We start from the raw sequence: 24,431 nt of genomic DNA, 5'->3' as shown, positions 1-24,431 counted from the left end.
ATTGTGCCACTGCACTCCAGCCTGGGCGACAGAGCAAGACTGTCTCAAAAAAAAAAAAAAAAGAAAAAAGAAATTCCAGTGAATGGAAAGTGCTAGATGATAGTTGCATTACACATTATGTGGGTGGGCACCACAAAGGAGCAACACTTCTGGAAGACCTCAAGAGGGCAAAGTCACTCCCCTCCCCCATAGTTACAGACACTTCCTCTCCTGAGGGGGCAGGTGGAATCGTGGGGATGCCCTTGTTTCTGTGACCAGCATCCTGGCAATGCCTGTGATGTAGACAACTCAGCCTCCAGTCTGCAATTACTCCTTTTTGATGAAGTGGCCCTTATTCCTGGGCTTTCTTCCCAGGCCATGCAACAACTGTCACTGGTCTAGTCAGCCCTCTGCCTGCATAAATGACCCAAGAACCTCCCCCAGTGTCCCCTAGTTGCGTGTGTTTGCAGACACACAAACACGCATTCAGGGAGATGGGACTGTAGAATTCAAGCCCTCTGATGGATTTCGCATCTACCATTTTTTTCTGTGATAGAGTCACTTCCTATGGCCTTTGATCCTTCTTTCGCCAGGTTCTTCCAGGAGCTTCTCTGCTCCCAGCAGTCCTTTAACTCCCATTCATCTCTCTAGAAGCCTCTGTTACTCTGGCATATTGCCTATCTTCCAAAACAAAGATATAATAAACTTAGGGACATTGATTCACACACATACCTTAAGGGGAAAAAGGAAAATTCAAGAAGGTCCTCTATTTATTGCACAGAAAACCAACTAGAAATAAGAGACTTGCCACTCACAGTTCATATCGATATGATGCATCTTAAAGGCACGACTTGGCGGTTTTCAAATGAGCTGCTGTCTCCATCAAGCCTTGCACGTGGCACAATCTCTGCCCCCAAATCCCTTTCTCCTCTTTTCCATTTAACTAATTCCTACTAATTCCTTAAGAGTCTGGTCTCACTTCCTCTGGGAAGCCTTACCCAATCCTGTCACTCTGGGTGAGGAGTCTCTCCTATCTGCTCCCTCTTTTACAACTGTTTTTATAATGATATATATTATATTGCCCCGACAAACTCATGGAAATACTGGAACAATAATTGTCTGCCGACTTAGTCTTTGATGCTCAATGGCTAGAAGATAGTGGACACTGAACAAATGATTTTTTTTTGGGGGGGTACAAATGAATTACAAAATGATTTTAAAAGAACTGTATCACTTCAAAATGGATTTGATCTTTGAATGATAAAGCACCCATATTTGCACAGTTGGGGTGGCATAGATTAGATACCAAGCAAAAGAACAAGAGACAATGGAGGAAGTGATTTTCACTCACCTTATTTCAAAATCTGACTGAACAGACAGAAGTCAACAAAATTTAATTCATTCAAATAGCATACTATGTATGCTTCCAAACCTAATGGATGAAATTTGTATCTTTTCTATCTTCGTAATGAAAATTCAAGGACAAAGGGTAAAAAAACAATGATTAGTCACATTATTTAAGTATGAAATGAATACAAAGATTCAAGTTTATATGACGTTTTCATGCTGTTTTCACAGATTGCTTCATATGTAGTCATGTGGTAGGGGTGGGAGCATAAAGAATTTTGGTATTTTCTCTGCAACTAGAGGAGGCCTGAGGTCTGATGTATTTGAGCTGCTCCGAGAGGTGCCCCGCTTCCTATCCAGCCCCGAGGGTTAGCCGCTCTGAGGAGTAATGTATGCTTTTTCATATCTCCCCAGTAATTAGGCAATTTTTATGTACGAGATGGTTTATAGCACACACACCTACATCATTCTGACCTTTCTTCCGTTTACCTGCAGCGTGTGGTATTTTGGGAAGTGACTTTTCATGGTGAGTGACAGTGTCACACTGCTCGCCGGCTCCCATGGAAAGCAGGGCAGCCAGCCACCCTGGTTGCCCTCGGGAGCGGGAACCGTAGACCTCACCAAGGCGCCTCAATCTGCAGTCCCCAGCTTGGAAATGCCAGTCCTTCTCTGTGATGCCCTGTGTGGTTCTGGGGTTTTGTTTTCAATAGTTCACAGCATGTAATTTTGAGAGCCGAAGTGGACATTGTAGAACTATCGTTTCCTTCTTGAGGTGAGGGTTCTGGACTGGGGGCTTACATACCAGTATTAGAGAGGTGGCATGCGGGTGGGGGAGGCTCCTCTGTACATGAAGGCAGGTACTCAATGCATCGAAGGAGGAGAATCTTGTGACTAGTATGCTGGTTTAGAAATGGGCTGTTGGTCCCCATTGTCTATCTAGGTTCAGAATCTTGCTCCCTTCTTAAAAAGGATTTTGCAAACGTTTTTAGTGGAAAGTGCTTTGTTCTTTTCCCTGGCACTGATCGTATACAAGGTATGGCTTTTAGTGAATGACCGGACTTTTAAAAACAAACATTCCACATTGCTTGCATCTTAATCAGTATGTGGTCTGTCAAAGTAAACAGAGTCTCCTATTGCTCCCTAACTCCCAATCCAAACTGTGGGATGTTTTAGGCTCCTCTGGCAGGCCTTGTGCTACAAGAATCTGAAGTGAAAATGAGCATGTTGAGATGAGAGTAAATAAGTTGACTGAGTCCTCAAGGCAGAGGTGGTGACAGAATCAGCTTAATAATCTCAATGAATGGAGGGCAAGTGCCACCCACAGACATAGTCCTTGGCCTTCCAGCACCAGGCACCCTGCCCAGAGTAGCTGAAGATGGAGGTTTCTTTCCCCTGGGCAGAGGTGAGGAAGGGGCAGACTGAGATGTACCCTCTTCCTACAAGAGCACATTTCTTTGAACATGCTCAGTGCAGTGGCCATCATGAACTTTGAGGGTACGTTTAATGTTGGAAATGCTTCCAAATTCTTTAGAGCCAAATTTAGCAACAAAATGGATAGTCGCGCCAAGGAATATAGCACCTGGGATAAAAACAATGTATTCTTGTAAAAACAAAAGCATTATATGGCTTACAAATGTACTCCAGTGGCAATTCTAAAATAAGCATCCAAATGAGGTTGGAGCAATGACAGCCAGTTTCCCAAGAGGATATCATGAAAGCTTCCATGGAAGCACAGAAGTGAACGTATTTGCCAAACAATTGGACAGCACACAAGCATGAAAACTATGGATGCTGAGTCAAGGCTGGGGACTTGAGGTTAGTCCACACTCTGCTATATACCCTTGTCACATGGGTCCTGGAAAACTTCTTCCTTTCCTGCAGTAGGCAGCATTTGTTTACTGCTCTAACTGGGATGTCTTAGCCTCCTCTTCACCAGGTTGACTTCTAGGCATCCTTCAGGACTCAACTTGACTTTCACTTCCTCAATCCCCAGAGAGATACTCTCCTCTGTGCTCCATCTTGCATGTGTATAAATCTCTATAATGTTGACTTTCCCACTGCATTATTATAATTTTTTGCTTTTTGGTTTTCCCCATCCATGCCCCCATGTTGTGAACATCTTGAAGACAGGTGTTGCCATATTCATGTCTGTATTTCCAATGCTTGGCGTATAGTAGATGTGCAGTAACATGCTTCATGATCCAATTTTGATGAATCTAGTGTCCTCATTTGTTTCTTGTCCTTTTAAACTCACAGGGTCATGAAAAATGAGAGAAAAGCTGTGAGAATTCTGTAATCATCTGTGTGGTTGCTGCATGCACACACAAATGATGCTGCGATTTCTGTACACTGATAACTGTGTGGACGTATCTCATGGGCCATGTTTCTTGAACATTAGTGTGTGGCTGGCACTGTGGGTGTGACTCAGATCTGTAGAGCTGGTTCCCTTAATGAAATCCACTTCTAGATCCATTGTATAGCTCAACCCTGCCAGAAATACTCCTGTTTAAGTATGATATGTAACAAATATTATTTGAAAGTCAATTACCAAAAGGACACCACTGCAGAATAAAAAGGAACTAACTGTGGAAAATTAGAAAGCTACTCAGAGCAGTCTTTAGTCTCAATTAGCCACATTTTCTTGTCTTCTAGCAGCTGAACTCAGAGTGTCATTTGAGTAAGAGCTTGGGCCTGGCAGCTCATGGCACTCTGTTGCTTCTGAGGTCCCCAATTATGCAATAATGGTAATCACTGATGGAGGGCTTGGTTGAGAAATGCCTGTTTCCTCATGTCTAAAGCTCAGTAATCATAGGGGAGGAGTATAGTCAGCACAGGATTCGTTGATTTCAAATTATTGTTTGAGAAGGAGCTAAGTGAGATCAGGCTTTTACAGACTGGATTGCGGAGGCTGAGGCTTGGGGATGCCACCCTCAGAGGGTGCTACAGGCGGACAACTCTGACCACTCTCTGAAAGATCTGCTCTAAGCCTGCACTCCGTCCTCCATCCCCAGAAGTTCAAGGGCCATTTGAGACAGAGCAGAAACCTACTTGTGGCATAGCCCACTTGCCACTCAAAATAACTAGTTCTTATCACAGAGGGCTGGGAAGTAAGGATATGGAATGGGACAGGCTGGTTTCCCATTTCTCACACCCAGTAGGGCTTCCAGTCTTTCGTCAAATCTGGTCATTAGCAGAGGCCTCCTGAGTTCTCTTTAGATGCCTTTGCCATTTCTGAAATAGCAAGGGCAGTCATAGATTGCAAAAATGGCCACAAATTCTTCCCCTCCTATTAAGGGGTAGAGCCTGTTTCTCTACTCCTTGAAGCTGAGTTGGCCATGTGATATGTTTTGGCCAATGGGACATATTTGCAAAATGATACAAGCAGAAGCTTGAATAGCGCTTGTACACTGGGGTTTGCTTTATCTTTTTGCACTTGGAAACACTGCAACTGCCACCACATGAACAAGCTTGAATTGATCTGCTGGACGTTGAGAGAGACACATAGCCCAGATACCCTGTAACTCCAGCTACAGCCAGATAACCATACAATGTGTGAGTGAGGTCGTTGATTGCCAACTTGAGCAAGAGTGAACCCAGCCAAGACCAGCAGAAGAACCTCATAGTTGACCAAGATGAACCCAGATTGCCAAACTACAGAGTCATGAGTTAAATAAAAGATTGCTGTTTTAAGTCACTAATTTTGGTGGGCTCGTTATGCAGCAAAAACTGATACATGACTATTGCGTTACCATTATGCCAGGTACTGTCCTAAACACCACACGTATGAACTCATTTCATCCTCTCAAAACCTTATGAAGGAGGTACTATTTTCATCCCCATTTTGCAGATGAGGAAGCTGAGATTGAGTGCCTTGCACAAGGTTACAAGGCTTGTGTGGGGACAGGGGCCACACCTGGCAGCCTGGCTATGAAGTCTACACTCCTAACCATTGCACCCACTGCTGCTGTCAGGCAGGTCTGAGAATGTCTCAGCTCCACCCAGACCCTCCAGTGGCCACCCCAGTGCCTCAGGAAGCAAGCTACACTCCTTGGCATGGGATATAAGGCCTTTCATTATTTCATTTATTCAACATTCATTTATTCAGCTTTTACTGAGGTCTACTATGTGCAGGCACTGGGGATGTGGCAAAGGAGAAAGCACACAAAAATTCCTGCCCTCATGGATTTTACAGTCTTTGGGGGCAGAAAGAGACAACAAGTAAATAAGCAAAATAGTTTGTTAGGAGGGTGGCTGCAAGGAAGGGCAGATGGACAGTGGCTCGGGGACAGAAGCTCTGTGCCTTGCCTAGAGGTCAGACAGAATGGGGGTGTGGCAGAGATGCCTGTGATGTGGTCTGTCCAGCAAGCCTGCCCCTGTGCTGAGCTCAGCCATGCCTGCTCGTCCACACATTTGCCCCCAGCCAGTGAGGCTACCTGACTGCCATGTAGCTTCATGGCATGCGATGGGATTTCCTGCCTCCCCACTGGTGGGTGCACCCCCTCCCATGTTCTCCCAATATACAGAACCTCTCTACTTCTTGCAGGTATGGCAGAGCCTCTCTACTTCTTGCAGGTATGGCCCAGGATTGCAGTTCCTTGGGATTTCTTCTGCCTTCTTGTTCTGGCCTGAACCTTTGATAGGTACATGGAGAAAAAGGCACATCATGGAGAGACCATAAGTTTTGGACCCTCACACCTGGGCTCAAATCTCAGCTGGTTCTTATAAGCTGTGGGTCCCGAGGCAAGAGAGTTCCCCTTTCTGAACCTTAGTGTCTGCCCTTGTAAAGTGAGGGCAATCTCTCTGCCTTGGCAGTGTCATGAGGCTAAGCATATCGTGAGGCTAATCCGGTACACAGTAAGTGCTCAGAAATGGGAGGTCTCTCTCTCCTGGACTCGATTCCCCATCCCACTCTCTCAGATCCTTGGTTTCCCCATCTCTGCACTGCAGATGGTAGGAGTTGTGAGTATTAAATGAGTGTAACATGTGACCTCTCAACTTTTGCAAGACCCCTTTCTTGTTTTTGTCATTGTCGTTCTTGTTAATTACTTATGTAGTTACTCCACTTTCCCTCCACTCTCTTCTCCTTTTATCCTCCCTCCATATAAGCAACTGTTCCAGTAAGTTTTGTGGAAATTACCGTTTTGATTTCCATGAACAGTTGTGTGTGTGTGCCCTCTGTCCAATGCTTCTAGCTGCTGCACAGAGCTCCATGGCATGTCTCCACTGTATTTTCACCATCTATGTTAGTCTGTTCTCACACTGCTATAAAGAAATACCTGAGACTGAGTGGTTTATAAATAAAAGGGGCTTAATTGGTTCATGGTTCTACAGGCTGTACGGGAAGCATGGGGGCTGGGGATGTGGCACATATACACCATGGAATACTATGCAGCCATAAAAAATGATGAGTTCATGTCCTTTGTAGGGACATGGATGAAACTGGAAAACATCATTCTCAGTAAAGTATCACAAGGACAAAAAACCAAACACCGCATGTTCTCACTCATAGGTGGGAATTGAACAATGAGAACTCATGGACACAGGAAGGGGAACATCAGACTCCGGGGACTGTTGTGGGGTGGGGGGAGGGGGGAGGGACAGCATTAGGAGATATACCTAATGCTAAATGACGAGTTAATGGGTGCAGCAAAACAACATGGCACATGGATGCATATGTAACAAACCTGCACATTGTGCATATGTACCCTAAAACCTAAAGTATAATAATAATAATAAAAAAAAATTACAATCATTAAAAAAAAAAAAGACACAATCATGGTGGGCAGTAAAGGGGAAGGAGGCATGTCTTCATATGGCTGAAGCAGAAGGAAGAGGAAGAGCAAGGGGGAGGTGCCACACACTTTTAGACAACCAAATCTCATGAGAACTCTATCACCAGAACAGCGCAAAAGGGAGAAAACCACCCCTGTATTAGTCCGTTCTCACACTGTTATAAGGTCATACCCGAGACTGGGTAATTTATAAAGGAAAGAGGTTCAATTGACTCACAGTTCCACAGGACTGGGGAGGCCTCAGGAAACTTACAGTTATGGTGGAAGGGGAAGCAAAGATGTCCTTCTTCACATGGTGGCAGGCAAGAGAACGTGTGCAGGGGAACTGCCCTTTATAAAACCATCAGGTCTCGTGAGACTTATTCACTCTCATGAGAACAGCATGGGAAAACCTGCCCCCGTGATTCAATTACTTCCTACCAAGTCTCTCCAATGACACGTGGAGATTATGGCAGCTACAATTCAAGATGAGATTTGGGTAGGGACACAGCCAAACCATATTAGCCCTCATGATCCAGTCATCTCCCACAAGGCCCCACTTCCAACATTGCATTACAATTCAACATGAGATTTGGGTGGGGACACAAATCAAAACTATATCACTGTTATTCCCAGATGGCTACCAAATCCACAAACACCATGTCTTAGAGATTCGAAGATGCACATAGTCGATTATTTTAACATCTCACACTGGGTGGCTTCTTGTGCTTGCTATCTTCACTTGTGACAGTTGCCACTGCCTGCTCTGCACAAACATTATCAGTATTAATGTTGGAACTGGCTCAAGGGGCGACTGTACCCTGGAAGCATATCAGGAGGTGATAGTGGAGCATGCTGAAGAAATGCTTCATGATCACACTCTTGAAGGCAGTGCTGTGTGGGTAAAGATGGACACTGACAACTGTGGGTCAGAAGGTGATTCAGAGAGCTGGGCTTGGGATGTGAGGGAGAGCTAAAAGACTCATTCAATTTGTTTTACTTCTATTTTTCTTTCTATATATGCCTAAGGGTGAAAAGTGATTTGAAAAAAAACATATCAATAAGGCTAAAAGATTCAAAATAGGCATTTTTGAATTCCAATTGTATAAAAGTCTCTGATGGGAGAGCATTTTTTCATTGTTTTTCCTTTCTTAGTGTTACATAAAATACTGGCGTGTCTCACAATGGAATGAGCCTTGGTTTGAAGGGAATACAGTGATCCTGCAGAATGGCCGTCTAAGTCACCATGTAGGCCACTGTGGGAATTCCTGTGGCCTGTAAACCTGGAAGTGGAATTGTTTGTGGCACAGGGTGTCTAGTTTGGCTAAGTCGTGACATGTCATATCTTCACCAGCACTTGGCACAACTCATCTTTCTAATTTTTGTGAGTCTAATATGTATACAGTGATCTTTGTTTTAAATAGCATTTCTCTAATTGCTAATACTTTTGAGTGTCTCTTCATTTACTTGCTGGTTCCTTTGTTTTCTTCCTCTATAAGTTGCCTGTTCTTTTCTTTTGCCCATTTTCCCATTAGGACTGCTTTTTCTTATCTGTTTGCAGGAGTTTCTTGCACATTCTAGATGTAATCCATTGCTGGCTTAGATGTTTCAAATATGTTTTTCTTTCCTATCCCCTGGAGCTCTTTGGAAACTGCCATGTGCCTTCTGGGCACTGGTTAATTACAGGTTCTCAGTGTGATGTGGATATGGGAAGATTTAGCTTTGCCGAAAGAACACCCTACCAAGACCTGGCCCCTCAATGTGCTGCTCCTTCCCCTAAAGCAGTTCCTGAAGGAGCTGCATTTTGAAAGAGTGCTCATGCCACTCAGGAGACCCACTCTCAGCTCTGCAGTTGCCATGCACCAGACTGGCAAGTTAAACTTTGCATTGTTGTTTAGAAACAGCTCCCTGTGTCTGTGCCCCAGGTGTTCCATCAAGCCAGCTAGTATTTTCTGAGCACAGAGTTGCTTTTAGGCTCCAGGCCTCCAGAGATGACTGGGGGAAGCTCAGATGTGGCAGAGGCACTCAGACTAGCACAAAGTGTAATGTGAAAGGGGCAACAGGGAGCAGCTTGCCAGGTGCTGCCCAGGCACAGAGCAGGTATGGAGGGACAAGGAAGGCTTCCTGGAGGAGGCAGCATGAGACCCAGGTGCTGCCTGGGCACAGAGCAGGTATGGAGGGACAGAGAAGGCTTCCTGGAGGAGGCACCATGAGACCAGGGCCTTGTGGCTGAGAAGGATTTCTGGCCTTCCTTCCCAAACGGTAAGGTCCTGAGAGCAGCGATGAAGTTGGGGGACTCTGCTTCTCTTGAACAACAACCACAGCTTCCATGTAGAGAGTCCTTCAGAGTTGGGCAAGCATACTGACAAGGAGAGACTGCAGCTCTCACCCAAGCCTGCAGGGTGATTTCACTCTGCAGAGATAGGCACTAGGGCTCACTCAGGATCTCTGAGGCTCTGTGACTTTTCCAAGGTCACCCACTCTAAAAATGGCAGCCTACATCTGGAGCCTGACCCCATGTGTTCCTCATGCTTGTAACCAGTCACGTGGCAGGGGCAGGGGTGATACTTGGTGCTGTTGTCCAGAGTTACAGACTCTTCTCCATCCCAGACCCCAGCACCCAAAGCTTGGGATGCCCACACAGATCCACCCTGCCCTCTTGAGCCTGTGGAATTTCATTCTCATTAGGTAGGTGAGGGTGGCAAAGAGTGGAGAAGGTTGGGCTTCTGCAAGTCCTAGGGATGGGCCCAGGGAAAAGAGAGTTAATTCAATTCTCTTTTGCTTTTTCTTTCCCAAGAAGTCAAAGACACTCGAGTTTAGCATGCCTGTTGTCTACTCACATAATATTTGTGGTAGAGAGAAATTCATTCATGTTAAAAAAAAGAGTTATCAAAGATACACATTGATAGAAAACATACTGCTGGAAATAAAAAAGTAATGAATAACATTCCACATAATAGTGACTAAAAGCAAGATAGTCTTTGGCTGTGGTTACAAGTTAAGTTCAAATTGAAGGTGCTTTGTAATACTGATGAAACAGCTGTCCTTTCCAGGAAAAAATATTGTACTATATTTTATCAAGTGGCAAAAGGAGGGGAAATGAACTAGGAAGAAAATCGCTCCGGGTGGATATTGTGGGTGGGTGATTGGCACTGCAGCCTTCCTGCCTCAGTCAATGTGCTGCTGACTTCAGAGAGGACCACAAGCATTGCAAAAAATGCAGGGCTTGATCAAAGAAGTGATTGTTATTCACAGCCAAGTGTTCTATCTCTGTCCTTGCACTTCTGTTGCACTTCTGTTGAAGGGGAAACAGCTGTGACCTATGACGTTTGCCTCATGGGCTGTTTCCAGAACTTCCCCCTTACTTCTCATGGAGCAGGACTTACGGGAACTGGATTGAGGATGCTAGACTGGGCCATGAGAGACTTCAGCACAGGCTGCCTCTCCCCTAGTTAATTAGGGAAACTTGGGCAGACCGTGCCAACTCTGGCCTTGCCTGGCCCCTCTCACAGGCTGGCCTGGACGCCTCCACTGTGCAGGCTCTGCAGTGCTCCACTTCTGAGACTGCTTAAGCAAGGCTGTTGGCAAACCTTACTAGTTGCCTAGGTAGCATCCCTTCCAAACTCACCTCAACCTCACCTACCTTCTACTCTAGAGGCCCAAAGACCCTAACATGCCCTTTCCCAGGCTCCCTTGAAACTAAGGGTGGTCATGTGTCCTGGGTTTGGATGATGAAACTCATAGAAAAGCTTCTGGGAAGGATTTCCTTCTCTGATGAGAAGAGAGAGGTGGATTTGGGGAGTGCCCCTTCTTGCCTCTTGCGTTGGGGGTTGCAGTGTGATGTTATTCTTGGAGTCATGGCAGCCCTCTTGCAACCATGGGGAGAATCATGAAAACAAGAGCAACCTCACTGAGGATGGTGGCTTTTAGTTTTGTGGTAGACATGCTTCCCAAATGGGCCCAGATTCAAGAGCTGGAAAAGGAGGGTCTACATTTCATGGTGGGGCTGGGGCAGAGTGAACAGGGAAGGGGGATGGAGAGGAGATGAGGTCTAAGAGAACATGGGTTGTGCAGGGACCCCTGGGTCACTTTGAAGATGCTGGCCTGGGTGAGATGTGTCGCTAATGGGCAGTTTTGGCATAGACCAGATCTCCAATTCCGTTTTGAAAGGATTATTCAAGCTGCTGTGATGAGAAAGGGCTGGAGGAGGAGCAGGTAGTAGCTGCAAGCCCAGTGAAGAGGCAACTGTGATTACCCAGGTGAGAGATGATGGTGACATGGACCAGGGTGATGGAGAAGAGGCCAGGGTCTGGAGATGCCAGGGCAGAGCCAGAGGGATTTGCTAATGGATTTGCTGTAGGGTATAAAGCTTGAAGAGTTCAGAGTGAGTCCAGGGGTGGACTGGACCACTGGCAGAGTGGCCTCTGTGGGCAGATGGGGGGAAAGGGAGAGAGCCCAGGCACTTGCGGATGTAATGAGCCACTGAGCCTCTGACCTTCCTTCCTATGGGCAGACGCTGGCTAGCTCCTCACCAAGCCCCTTTCCCTTTCTTCTGGCTGTGCCGCCGGACTGTTTCCCAGCCTCTTTTTGTGGTTAGGTGCAGACCTGTGAATGGGTTCTAGATCATAAATTGTAGGTGGAGGTGATGGGCACTTCTTCCCCATCCACAGCCCCCAGCCCATCCTCTGTGCTTTTCCCCTTTCTGCATATTTGATGTAGTTTCCATGGCGACATTGGGAGCCACATATTGAAGATAGGGGAGTCACAAGATGGAAGGAGCCTGGACCTCTCAATCATGCCTTAGAGAAGGGACACCTGCTAATCAGAACCCTGCATTGGGCTTCACATGAGTGAGAAATAAATCTCGATTGTGTTTGGAGCTCGGTATTTAATAATCTGTGAGTTTATTTTTGCTTGCTGCTAGGGATCCTTGAACTAATACAGTGTGCCTGGAGTTTACCCCATTTCTAGTCTTGTATTTTTAGCAAGGAAAACATTTCCTTTGAGAGAAAGGCAGCTCAAGGCAGAGCTTTGGTTTATGGCAGCCCTGCTATGGTCTCAATGTTTGTGCCCCCCCAAATTAATGTGAAACCTAATCCCCCATGTAATGACAATTGGAGGTGGGGTCTTTGGGAGGTGATTGGGTCATGATGGTGACTAGGCCATGAGGCCTCATAAATGGGATTAATGCCCTTATAAAAGATTTCCAAGGAAGCTTGTTTGTCTCTTCTGTCGTGTGAGGTTACAGTAGAAAGACGGCTGTCGATGAACCAGGAAGCAGGCCCTCACCAGGCACTGAATCTGCTGGTACCCTTATCCTGGACTTCCCAGCCTCCAGAAGTGTGAGAGATAAATTTCTGTTGTTTATAAGCCACCAAGTTTATGGTATTTTGTTATAGCAAGCTGAAAACGTAAGACAGCAAGAGTGGGCTTTGGCTAGGCAGCCTGGAACTGCTGTCCCTGGTGGGCAGAGCACCTCTAGAATCGGGGAACAAACAGCAGGTCCCCTCCCTTCAAGCCCCAGCCACCCTGCAGAGAAGAGACTTCCTTAACGTGCAGACAGATTCCTAGAATTACCTGGTAAATGTCCCTGTTAAGGCTTCAAGGGCAGTGGTTGTGGGTTTGCTTCGTGCTGGTTTAGGAGTCCTGCCCCATGGCTGGGGTGAGCCAGGAGCCATACCCATCCCTCCAGCTTCTCTGGCCACACGATCCAGCTTCTATTCCTTTCCCAGGTCCAGCCACATCAGAAATCCTTTAGGAGCTTTCTAGGTTGGGGATGGTCAACCTCAGAAAGCTTAGGTTGTCTTGGAAGGACCTGGAGGCCTGTGGTTTCCATGAGTGAGAAATAAACCTCTGTTGTGCTTGGAGCCCTAAACATACACTCAACACTTCTGCCCTACTCTTCCTATACACTCCAGAGTTTGTGGCAGATTGTGCTTTGCCAAGATGGGTGGTACAGTAACTCCTGTCCCATGTGCTCTGCTGGAACCCTGCCACTTTCCATCAAGAGGTGGAAATTCCCTTCCCCTTGAATGTGGGTGGGCTTGTACATTAGTTTCCTAGGGCTCTGTAACAAATTAGCACAAACTGGGTGACAAAACAACAGAAATGTATTCTCTCACAGTTCTGGAGGCAGACATCCAAAATCAAGGTGTTGGTTGGGCCAAACTCCTTTTGAAGGCTCTAGGGGAGAGTCCTTTCTAGCCTCTTCCTAGTTCCTGGTGGCTGGCAGCCATCCCTGGCATTCCTTGTAGCTGCATCGCTTCAATCTGTCTTCCTCTTCACATGGCCTTTGATATGGTTTGGCTCTGTGTCCCTGCCCAAATCCCCAGTGTTGGAAGAGGGACCAGTGGGAGGCGACTGGATCATGGAAGTGCATTTCCCACTTGGTGCCATTCTCGTGACAGTGAGTGAGGTCTCATGAGATCTGGTTGTTTTAAGTGTGCAGCACCTCCCCCGTCTCTCTCAGTCCTGCTCCAGCCATGAAGACTCCTGCTTCTGCTTTGCCTTCTGCCAGGAACAAAAGCTCCCTGAGGCCTCCCCAGAAGCAGATGCTGCAATGCTTCCTGTACAGCCTGCAGAACCACGAGCCAGTTAAACCTCTTTTCTTTATAAATTACCCAGTCTCAGGTTTTTTTTTTTTTTTTATAGCAATGCAAGAACATAGGAAGGCAGCCTTTGTTCCTGCCTCCTCTGTAATGCCTTTGTGTTGGAACCTCCCTCTCCTTATAAGGACACCAGCCATATTGGATTTAGGGTCCACCCTTGATATGGTTTGTCTCTGTGTCCTCACCCAAATCTCATCTCGAATGGTAATCCCTATGTGTCAAGGGAGGGGCCTAGTGGGAGGTGATTGGATCATGGGGACGGTTTCCCTCATGCTGTTCTCGTGATAGTGAGTGAGTTCTCATGGGAGCTGATGGTTTTAAAGTGTTTGGCAGTTCCCCCATTGCTCGCACTCTCTGTCCTGCTGCTATGTAAGATGTGCCTTGCTTCCCCTTTGCCTTCTGCCATGATTATAAGTTTCCTGAGGCTTCCCCAGCTGTGTGGAACTGTGAGTCAATTAAACCTCTTTTGTTTATAAATTACCCAGTAGCATCTTTATAACAGTGCGAAAATGGACTAATACAGCCCTTCTCCAGTAAGACCTCACCTTAACTAAGTACGTCTATAATGGTGCTGTTTCCAAATAAGGTGGTATTCTGAGGTTCTGGGTGGACATGAATTTTGGGGGCAGTACTCAGTCGAGCATGGTGTGACTGTAACCAATAGAGGAGGTGGAGGTGGTGCCGCAGCATGGACCTGCCATCTTGCTTGCTGGACCCCCTGGGTCTCACACCCTGTACTGCTGTACAAGCAGACTGACTGCCTGAGGGTCACCATACCATGAGGAAGCCCACACTAAACCACATGGAGAGACCACCTGGAGAAGCCTTGAGACTATGTGAAGAGAGAAATTCTGGGCCAGTCTCTGGGTGCTCCATCCTCCACCGTTCCATCTCCATTCCCCCATCTGAAAAAGCAATGGCATGAAAGAGATGCTGAGCCCGAACTGTCCAGCTGAGCCTTCTGGAATTCCTGACCCACAGAAACAGTGAGAGGTCATGCTATGGACTGAATTGTGTCTCCCTCCACAACCAACCCGCTGCCCAAATTCACATGTTGAGGTTCTAACCCCAGTGCCTTAGAATATGGGTGTATTTGGAAACAGGGCCTTTAAGGAGGTAATTAAGGTCAAATGAGGTCATAAGTGTGGGCCCTAATCCAACAGGATTGATTTCCATACAAGAAGAGGAAGAGATACCAGGAGTGTGCATGAACAGGGAAGAAACCAGCAAGGACACAGCAAGAAGGCAGCCGCCTGCAGCCAAGGAGAGAGGCCTCGGGAAAAACCAACCTGCCGGCACCTTGATTATGGACTTTTAGCCTCCAGAACCATGAGAAGATAAATGTCTGTTGTTTAAGCCACCCAGTTTGTGTTTTTTTGTTATGGCTGCCTTAACAAACTAATACAGATAATAGAATGACTGTTACTATTTTAAGCCATTATGTTTTGGGAATATTTGCTATGCAGCAAGAGAAATGGATGCAAATGAACAGAGAGAGGGGGTTATGAGGGGAAGCTTAGGGGTCTGGGCTTCACCTCCTTGCTCTGCCACTGACTTGCTGGGTGGCCTTGGCCTACCTGTCTCCCTTTCTCTGGGCCTTGTTGTCCCCATCTGTAAAATGGACATATCAAATGACTTCCAACAACCCTCATAGCTCCACGTTGTGCTAATTTTCTCTATGAGTTTTGGGAAGAGGTTAGTTCAACAACAGTAATTTCAGCCATGTTCCTGGAGACTTCTTGGGTTTAAGAGACATTTGCTGAGAATCTATGTAATCTAATAATAATAATACCTGCTGTTTAAGAAGCTTGTTCCCAATGTCAGATCCAAAGTGATTTACATACATTACCCCCATTAAATTAAATCTTCACAAGAACTCCACAGGGAAGGAGTTATTTTTATAGCTAAGACGCTGAGCAGAGAAAGTACAATGACTGGCTCAAGGTCACAGAGCTAGTGATGAGGGAGCCAGGATCTGAAACACAATGCGATTGACTCCCAAGTCCACATCCTTTCCATGTGGCCCTGTAAGCCAACACTTAGAGCAGAGGTGGATGGGTTACACCTGTCCCACCCCAATTGAAATACTCTGCCTACTTGTATCAGCTCCATCCTCACTGTAACGTGCCCACTCCTACCCCTAACTCTCTCAGGTGGTGTGGTAGATAAGGCAACAGGCAACTGTCCAGCCATCTGTGAGAGGAGCCGGAGAATAAATTGTTTCTTATGTAAGAACGGATAGGGTATGCATGTCAAGGCCAAGTGAAGGGAGATTGGATCTGCCCTTTGAGGTCCTTGGAGGATCAGACCCAGGACAGATGGCAAGCTGTTGTCACTCGATACGGAATTAGGCCAAGTCGAAGTTCAGGTTGAGAGGCTGCAGTTCAAGTTTCCATTCAGCTGTCAGGCAAATGAGCCCCCTTAATGAATGGCCTCCCCCGGCCACTGGGATCCTCTTTTCCTTTTTGAAAACAGCTTTTGTATCTGTTGCTCCTTTCTGATTACAGTGAGACAGTCCAGTTGGGTGATTTATGGTGATCTGGCTGCCCATTCAAAATGCTCCTTTGATCTGAGCACCTGATGTTTGATGCAGAAGACAGTCCAGAGAATGGAAGGGACTGAGGCTGCGGTGCGAATCTTGTCTCTACAACTTTGTACCTGTGTGATCTTGGGCAAATAAATCATTTAATGTTTTCGAGCCTCAATGTCCTCGTCTGTGCATTGGGGGTAAAATACTGAACCCCAAGAGGGCCTGTGATGATTAAATGAGATCATGCGACTGCACCCATATGGCAAGTGCCCATTTAATGATGATTCCTTTTTCACTTACTCCTTCCCTTCAGGGAGTGATATGGTTTGGCTCTGTCCCCACCCAAATCTAATCTTGAATTGTAGCTCCCATAATTCCCATGTGTCGTGGAAGGGACCTGGTGGGAGGGAATTGAATCATGGGGGCGGGTCTTTACCCTGCTGTTCTCGTGATAGTGAATAAGTCTCACAAGGTCTGATGGTTTTATAAAGGGGAGTTCCCCTGCACATGCTCTCTTGCCAGCCACCATGTAAGACATGACTTTGCTTTTCATTCATCTTCTGCCATGATTGTGAGGCCTCCCCAACCATGTGGAACTATGAGTCCATTAAACCTCTATTCTTTATAAATTACCCAGTCTTGGGTATGTCTTTATTAGCAGCATGAGAACAGACTAATACGGGGAGTGACCTATTATTCCTGTATTTACTTGCTTCTTTGACGGTTATTTATTGAATGCCTGCTGTGCTGGGCCCTTATCTGGATGCCATGGCTACAGAGACACACTGGTGAATGAGACTACCAATTCTCCCTTTCTAGTGGGGGAGGCAGGCCATAGACAGGTGAACAAGTAAAGATAATTCCATAAATGTTAAGTGTGGTACAGAAATGTAAAAGGCGGGATGTTAGAGAGTGACTAGGTATGGGGGACCGCTTCACTGAAGCTCTCCATCTCTATGCACATCAGTGTTTGATGCTCTGCTGTGCAGGATACTTCCACAACAGAGCCCTTCCCAGGCCTTCCTAGAACAGCTTTCCTATTTTCACAAGAAGGGTTATTGCAGTTTCCTTAACCCTAGTCAGAAAGGCTCTTTATTCCTTTCTACACTTGTTCCAAATTTCAATTACACAAGATATCTTTAGCACAGAGTTCAACCAGATTCCTTAGGAGGAGGAAAAAAAATGGTGCTTTAAGTATTCATAATGTGTTTGCATTATGGAATAATTATACATAATTGCTCTGCCTCGTAAATAGTATAAAACATTTACCAGTTGACAGTGGGAGCAACCGTGAACTTACCTTCTCCCACGGAGGATTCGCTGGTGGGAACAGGCCGTGATATCAGCAATCTTTTTAACTTGCCAGGTACCTTTGTCTGTTTCCACAGACAAGTACAACTAGTGGTCATTTCTCAGCCTATGCAAATTACACCAACTTATTGGTTTATATTTTATTCCCTCATTCTCTTTCTTACTCGCCACTCATGAATTAAACACTCCTGAGGTGCTAGAGACTGGAGATACCGAGACTGTTATTACAGTTACCCTCTGCTGATGGCTCACTGTGTGCTGGCACTGTCCTGGGCATTTCACGGGCATCCTCCCTTTTAATTCTCACAGTCACCCTAGGGGATAGATACTATTATTTTATTCTCATTTTACAGAAGAAGGAATTGAGGCGTGTCAGGTTTTAAAAAATTGTGTAAGGCCACAGAGCTAGCAAAGAACAAAGCTGGAGATTCGAACCCAGGCGGCATGGCCAAGGGCTGACCCCCTTGCCAAGACAACCAAACAAATATCACCCCCAATTTCTCTTTATTCCCCCTCTCCAGCTCCCCAAGCCACAAATGGTTGACTGACTTCTGGACAGATCTGTGCCCTCTAGTCACTTAGATGTCAGAAAGAGTGGGATCAACATTTTTTGGTGGTTGTTCCAGTTTTATGGATTGAATTATGTCCCCAAATACCTCAGAATGTGCCTTTATTTGGAGATTGGGTTTTTACAGAGGAAATCATGTTAAAATGAGGTTATTAGAGGGGCCTCTAATCCAATATGGCTGGTGTCCCGGTAAAAAGGGGATATTAGGGCATGGACACACAGAGGGAGGAGGATGTGAAAATACCAGGAGAATTCAGTCATTTATAAGCCAAGGAACACCTGAGGCTACCAGAAGCTAGGAGAGCAGAGTGGAAGATTCTTCCTCAAATTGCTCAAAAGGAACCAACCCTGTCGACACCTTGATTTTAGACATCTGGGCTCCAGAACTGTGAGGCAATACATTTTGGTTGCTTAAGCTGCTCAGCATGTGGTACTGTGTGCCAGCAGCCCTGGCAGACTAATACATCCAGGAAAGTGCCCTTTCTCAATCTCACCCAGGGTAGACATGTCTTCCCCGTGGTGACTTCACTCTGAGCAGTCTAAGGTCACCAGACACCCACCACGGCCCTCTGCAGATGGCTGTGCAGGGTCCAACTACTAACTCAGTTGTTGGTGAGGCCACCAGCAAGAGGGCTCCAGATTTCCCAGAGAGAGAAATGACAGACCCACAGCCACACACCATAGGAGGGTGGAGCTGGGGCTGGAACTCAGCCCAGGGCTCCCCTACCACCTCTCCTTGGCTGCTCTTGTCTAACAAGACTGCGTGTGTGTGTCTGTTACTTCCCCCAAGCACAGCATTGACCTTGGAGAAAATAAGCAAGCCCACACCAAGAGGCCTCTATGCCAAGGCCCAGAGCTGCTAATGGTGCAGAGAGACGGCCGGATTCAGTTGGTCGGTTGGCTTTGCCCCCAGCAGCTCCCAGGCCACCCTCCCTGGAGGTGGTGGATCTGTGTGTCAGCCAAACCTGTTGCTCCTTCCTCTTGTCAATCAAGAAAAATAACAAGACAAATCTCAATCATTTTAGGAGGTTGATTTGCCAAAGTTAAGGACACGCTCCCGGGAGACAGGTTTATGCCTTTCTCTAAAGATGATTGTGAGTGCTCCAAATTTAAAGGGGAAAGGGCGGGATATTGAGAAGTACACAATTTTTATGTAAGCGGGGGTAGGGGAAAAGAGTTATTCATGCCTTTGTCTGGCTCAGTGAGTCTGCATTTTTACACAAGGAAACGTAGACAAAATGGGGCAGGGGAACAATCAGATATGCATTTGTGTCTGGTGGGCCGGGGTGACTGCATCTGTAAAGATAAGCTATTGATTTACATGGCCATGGTGAAATTTTAACAGAAACACCTTAGGGTTAAGATCTTGGAGCTCACTAGGAATTTCCTTGTGGGCAAAATATGGAGGAGGCATGTAGTTTTTTATCTTGTAGTCTTCTTATTTAGGAACCAAAAAGGGGAAGCAGGTTTGTGTGACCCAGTTCCCAGCTTAACTTTTCCTTTGGCTTAATGAGTTTAGGGTTCTAAGATTTAATTTCCTTTTACACTCTGCAGTAACCAAATGGGATGCATTAGCTTCCTGGGGCCACCATAACCAATCACCACAGACTGGTGGCTTAAAACAGTGGAAATTTGTTCCTCCTCAGTTCTGGAGGCCAGAAGCCTGAGGTGAAATCAACATGTGGGCAGGACCATGCTCCCTCTGAAGGCTTTGGAGTAGGATCGTCCAGTCTCCTAGTGCCCTTGGCTTGTGGCAGCATCACTCCAGTCTCTGCCTCTGTCTTCACATCATGGCCTCCCCACTAAGCCTCTCTGTGTCTCAGATCCCCTGCTGCCTTTCTCATAAGGGGGAACCAGTCATGGAGCTGGGGCCCACCCTAAACCCAGGGTGACTCCACATAGAGATTCTCAACATAATTATGTCTGTGAATACCTCTAATTCTAAAGAAGGTTCTATTCACAGGTTCCAAGGGTTAGGAGTTAGACAAATCTCTTTTGGGGGACACAATCCAACTCCCTACTCAGGGTCTGGACCATTTCCTCTGAACTCCCTCAGACCTCCAGCCATATTCCTTCTGTATCCTTCTGAAACAGGGACCAGCATGAATTTAATAGTACCATATAGAGGCATTCTTAACGGCCTCCAAAGAGAAAGACTGTGATTGTTCTTCCATCACCCCCATCTCCTACAGAATGCAGCCCCTGATTTCTTGGGTTCTGCCTTCTCTGCACTCCTGATTCAGGGGTGACCTCACAGACTTGTTCAAGGACAGTTCATCTGTTCCAACCCACAGGCCCCAAAAATTCTCAGGAATTTTTCCACCCATCCCTCAACCAAAAGAAACACCCAGGAGTTCTGTTTATTATATTAGGTAAAAAAAAAGCCATATGTATGTCCTAATGATTTAGTAGCCATTTGAGAGACATAGTACACATACATCTAAAAATATATAGTCTTTTTTTTTTTTTTTTTACTTTTTTTTTTTTTTTTTATTATACTTTAGGGTTTTAGGGTACATGTGCACAATGTGCAGGTTTGTTACATATGTATCCATGTGCCATGTTGATTTCCTGCACCCATTAACTCGTCATTTAGCATTAGGTGTATCTCCTAATGCTGTCCCTCCCCCCTCCCCCCACCCCACAACAGTCCCCGGAGCGTGATGTTCCCCTTCCTGTGTCCATGAGTTCTCATTGTTCAATTCCCACCTATGAGTGAGAACATGCGGTGTTTGGTTTTTTGTCCTTGCGATAGTTTACTGAGAATGATGTTTTCCAGTTTCATCCATGTCCCTACAAAGGACACGAACTCATCATTTTTTATGGCTGCATAGTATTCCATGGTGTATATGTGCCACATTTTCTTAATCCAGTCTATCATTGTTGGACATTTGGGTTGGTTCCAACTCTTTGCTATTGTGAATAGTGCCGCAATAAACATACGTGTGCATGTGTCTTTATAGCAGCATGATTTATAGTCCTTTGGGTATATACCCAGTAATGGGATGGCTGGGTCAAATGGTATTTCTAGTTCTAGATCCCTGAGGAATCGCCACACTGACTTCCACAATGGTTGAACTAGTTTACAGTCCCACCAACAGTGTAAAAGTGTTCCTATTTCTCCACATCCTCTCCAGCACCTGTTGTTTCCTGCTTTTTTAATGATGGCCATTCTAACTGGTGTGAGATGGTATCTCACTGTGGTTTTGATTTGCATTTCTCTGATGGCCAGTGATGAGGAGCATTTCTTCATGTGTTTTTTGGCTGCATAAATGTCTTCTTTTGAGAAGTGTCTGTTCATGTCCTCTGCCCACTTTTTGATGGGGTTGTTTGTTTTTTTCTTGTAAATTTGTTTGAGTTCATTGTAGATTCTGGATATTAGCCCTTTGTCAGATGAGTAGGTTGCAAAAATTTTCTCCCATTGTGTAGGTTGCCTGTTCACTCTGATGATAGTTTCTTTTGCTGTGCAGAAGCTCTTTAGTTTAATGAGATCCCATTTGTCGATTTTGGCTTTTGTTGCCATTGCTTTTGGTGTTTTAGACATGAAGTCCTTGCCCACGCCTATGTCCTGAATGGTATTGCCTAGGTTTTCTTGTAGGATTTTAATGGTTTTAGGTCTAACATATAAGTCTTTAATCCATCTTGAATTAATTTTTGTATAAGGTGTTAAGGAAGGGATCCAGTTGCAGCTTTCTACATATGGCTAGCCAGTTTTCCCAGCACCATTTATTAAATAGGGAATCCTTTCCCCATTTCTTGTTTTTGTCAGGTTTGTCAAAGATCAGATAGTTGTAGCTATGCGGCATCATTTCTGAGGGCTCTGTTCTGTTCCATTGATCTATGTCTCTGTTGTGGTACCAGTACCATGCTGTTTTGGTTACTGTAGCCTTGTAGTATAGTTTAAAGTCAGGTAGCGTGATGCCTCCAGGGCTTTGTTCTTTTAGCTTAGGATTGACTTGGCGATGCGGGCTCTTTTTTGGTTCCATATGAACTTTAAAGTAGTTTTTTCCAATTCTGTGAAGAAAGTCATTGGTAGCTTGATGGGGATGGCATTGAATCTATAAATTACCTTGGGCAGTATGGCCATTTTCACGATATTGATTCTTCCAACCCATGAGCATGGAATGTTCTTCCATTTGTTTGTATCCTCTTTTATTTCATTGAGCAGTGGTTTGTAGTTCTCATTGAAGAGGTCCTTCACATCCCTTGTAAGTTGGATTCCTAGGTATTTTATTCTCTTTGAAGCAATTGTGAATGGGAGTTCACTCATGATTTGGCTCTCTGTTTGTTTGTTATTGGTGTACAAGAATGCTTGTGATTTTTGTACATTAATTTTGTATCCTGAGACTTTGCTGAAGTTGCTAATCAGCTTAAGGAGATTTTGGACTGAGACAATGGGGTTTTCTTGATATACAATCATGTCATCTGCAAACAGGGACAATTTGACTTCCTCTTTTCCTAATTGAATACCCTTTATTTCCTTCTCCTGCCTGATTGCTCTGGCCAGAACTTCCAGCACTATGTTGAATAGGAGCGGTGAGAGAGGGCATCCCTGTCTTGTGCCAGTTTTCAGAGGGAATGCTTCCAGTTTTTGCCCATTCAGTATGATATTGGCTGTGGGTTTGTTGTTGATAGCTCTTATTATTTTGAGATACGTCCCATCAATACCTAATTTATTGAGAGTTTTTAGCATGAAGGGTTGTTGAATTTTGTCAAAGGCCTTTTCTGCATCTATTGAGATAATCATGTGGTTTTTGTCTTTGGTTCTGTTTATATGCTGGATTACATTTATTGATTTGCGTATGTTGAACCAGCCTTGCATCCCAGGGATGAAGCCCACTTGATCATGGTGGATAAGCTTTTTGATGTGCTGCTGGATTCAGTTTGCCAGTATTTTATTGAGGATTTTTGCATCAATGTTCATCAAGGATATTGGTCTGAAATTCTCTTTTTTGGTTATGTCTCTGCCAGGTTTTGGTATCAGGACGATGCTGGCTTCGTAAAATGTGTTAGGGAGGATTCCCTCTTTTTCTATCGATTGGAATAGTTTCAGAAGGAATGGTACCAGTTCCTCCTTGTACCTCTGGTAGAATTCAGCTGTGAATCCATCAGGTCCTGGACTCTTTTTGGTTGGTAAGCTGTTGATTATTGCCACAATTTCAGAACCTGTTATTGGTCTATTCAGAGATTCAACTTCTTCCTGGTTTAGTCTTGGGAGGGTGTATTTGTCGAGGAATTTATCCATTTCTTCTAGATTTTCTAGTTTATTTGCATAGAGGTGTTTGTAGTATTCTCTGATGGTACATTGTATTTCTGTGGGATCGGTGGTGATATCCCCTTTTTCGTTTTTTATTGCATCTATTTGATTCTTCTCTCTTTTCTTCTTTATTAGTCTTGCTAGCGGTCCATCAATGTTGTTGATCTTTTCAAAAAACCAGCTCCTGGATTCATTAATTTTTTGAAGGGTTTTTTTGTGTCTCTATTTCCTTCAGTTCTGCTCTGATTTTAGTGATTTCTAGCCTTCTGCTAGCTTTTGAATGTGTTTGCTCTTGCTTTTCTAGTTCTTTTAATTGTGATGTTAGGGTGTCAATTTTGGATCTTTCCTGCTTTCTCTTGTGGGCATTTAATGCTATAAATTTCCCTCTACACACTGCTTTGAACGTGTCCCAGAGATTCTGGTATGTTGTGTCTTTGTTCTCGTTGGTTTCAAAGAACATCTTTATTTCTGCCTTCATTTCATTATGTACCCAATAGTCATTCAGGAGCAGGTTGTTCAGTTTCTATGTAGTTGAGCGGTTTTGACTGAGTTTCTTAATCCTGAGTTCTAGTTTGATTGCACTGTGGTCTGAGAGACAGTTTGTTATAATCTCTGTTCTTTTACATTTGCTGAGAAGAGCTTTACTTCCAACTATGTGGTGAATTTTGGAATAGGTGTGGTGTGGTGCTGAAAAAAATGTATATTCTGTTGATTTGGGGTGGAGAGTTCTGTAGATGTCTATTAGGTCCACTTTATGTAGAGCTGAGTTCAATTCCTGGATATCCTTGTTAACTTTCTGTCTCGTTGATCTGTCTAATGCTGACAGTGGGGTGTTAAAATCTCCCATTATTATTGTGTGGGAGTTTAAGTCCCTTTGTAGGTCACTGAGGACTTGCTTTATGAATCTGGGTGCTCCTGTGTTGGGTGCATATATATTTAGGATAGTTAGCTCTTCTTGTTGAATTGATCCCTTTACCATTATGTAATGGCCTTCTTTGTCTCTTTTGATCTTTGTTGGTTTAAAGTCTATTTTATCAGAGACTAGGATTGCAACCCCTGC

At 45.1% G+C, this 24,431-nt stretch overlaps 1 protein-coding gene across 7 annotated transcripts in view; it reads left to right on the top strand.

Annotated features, from left to right (window-relative positions):
* VRK1 (VRK serine/threonine kinase 1) overlaps positions 1-24,431 on the top strand; it is a 368,204-nt gene that overhangs the window by 102,470 nt on the left and 241,303 nt on the right. Inside the window, exon 12 of one of the 7 annotated variants that reach the window (XM_055288238.2) lies at positions 16,213-16,410. The exons of the other annotated variants lie outside the window; for them this stretch is intronic. Coding sequence (XP_055144213.1) covers positions 16,213-16,215 — 3 coding nt within the window. The 3' untranslated portion in view covers positions 16,216-16,410. Of the gene's footprint in view, positions 1-16,212; positions 16,411-24,431 lie in introns of those variants that run through there. 7 annotated transcript variants of the gene reach the window in all.

Source organism: Symphalangus syndactylus, chromosome 8, assembly GCF_028878055.3.
Source record: "Symphalangus syndactylus isolate Jambi chromosome 8, NHGRI_mSymSyn1-v2.1_pri, whole genome shotgun sequence".
NCBI classification, from domain to species: Eukaryota; Metazoa; Chordata; class Mammalia; order Primates; family Hylobatidae; genus Symphalangus; species Symphalangus syndactylus.
The sequence above is the reverse complement of the archived record's forward strand: the minus strand, read 5'-3'. Positions and strand labels throughout refer to the sequence as shown.